Source organism: Fulmarus glacialis, unplaced genomic scaffold, assembly GCF_000690835.1.
Source record: "Fulmarus glacialis isolate BGI_N327 unplaced genomic scaffold, ASM69083v1 scaffold11956, whole genome shotgun sequence".
NCBI lineage: Eukaryota > Metazoa > Chordata > Aves > Procellariiformes > Procellariidae > Fulmarus > Fulmarus glacialis.
In genome coordinates this window covers 14,084-14,617 of record NW_009217507.1, presented here as the reverse complement: position 1 = coordinate 14,617, position 534 = coordinate 14,084, and the positions used below count along the sequence as shown (strand labels likewise).

General features: G+C 60.9%; 1 protein-coding gene across 1 annotated transcript in view; it reads left to right on the top strand.

Annotated features, from left to right (window-relative positions):
* Positions 1–238: 238 nt before the first annotated feature.
* The window catches only part of LOC104078164 (endothelin-converting enzyme 1-like), an 8,832-nt gene continuing 8,536 nt past the window's right edge, over positions 239–534 (top strand). Inside the window, exon 1 of the mRNA XM_009579701.1 lies at positions 239–325. Within this exon, the coding sequence (XP_009577996.1) occupies positions 239–325 (87 nt within the window). The remainder of the gene's footprint in view (positions 326–534) is intronic.

Here is a 534-nt window from a genome sequence, read left to right as displayed (position 1 = left end):
GGGGGAAAGCGAGGCGGGTTCGGGCTTCGCTCAGCTTTTGGCTCCGGCCCTCGTTGCTTTCCATAACCTTCCTCCGGCGTTTGTTTAGCGCTTTACTACCCCGGAGCCATTCGGGATTTAGCTCCCCGGAGGAGGAGGCGGCTTTAGAGGGTGCGTATTCCTTCCTCGCCCTCCTTCCTCCTCCTCTTCATCGACCCGGAGCCGTTGAGCACCTCCATTTGCCCATCTCCCCGTGCAGATGTCGACCTACAAGCGGGCGACGTTGGACGATGAAGACCCCCTGGACTCCATCGGCGAAGGTGATGGGTACCCCAACGGCTTCCAGGTAGGACTTCATGTGTGTTTTAGGGGGGAAAAAAAGGGTATTTTAGGTCCTGGCAAGCAGCAGAAGGGGGTTACAGGAGGGTTTTCCACCTGGGACCAGCCTTTCCATGGGGCAAAGTCCGGCGTGGGCAGAGCCGTGTTGGCTCCCGCTGCCCTTTGCTCCTCTCCCGGCAACCGGAGCCAGCGCCGGGAGAGACTGGGGGGCGCGAT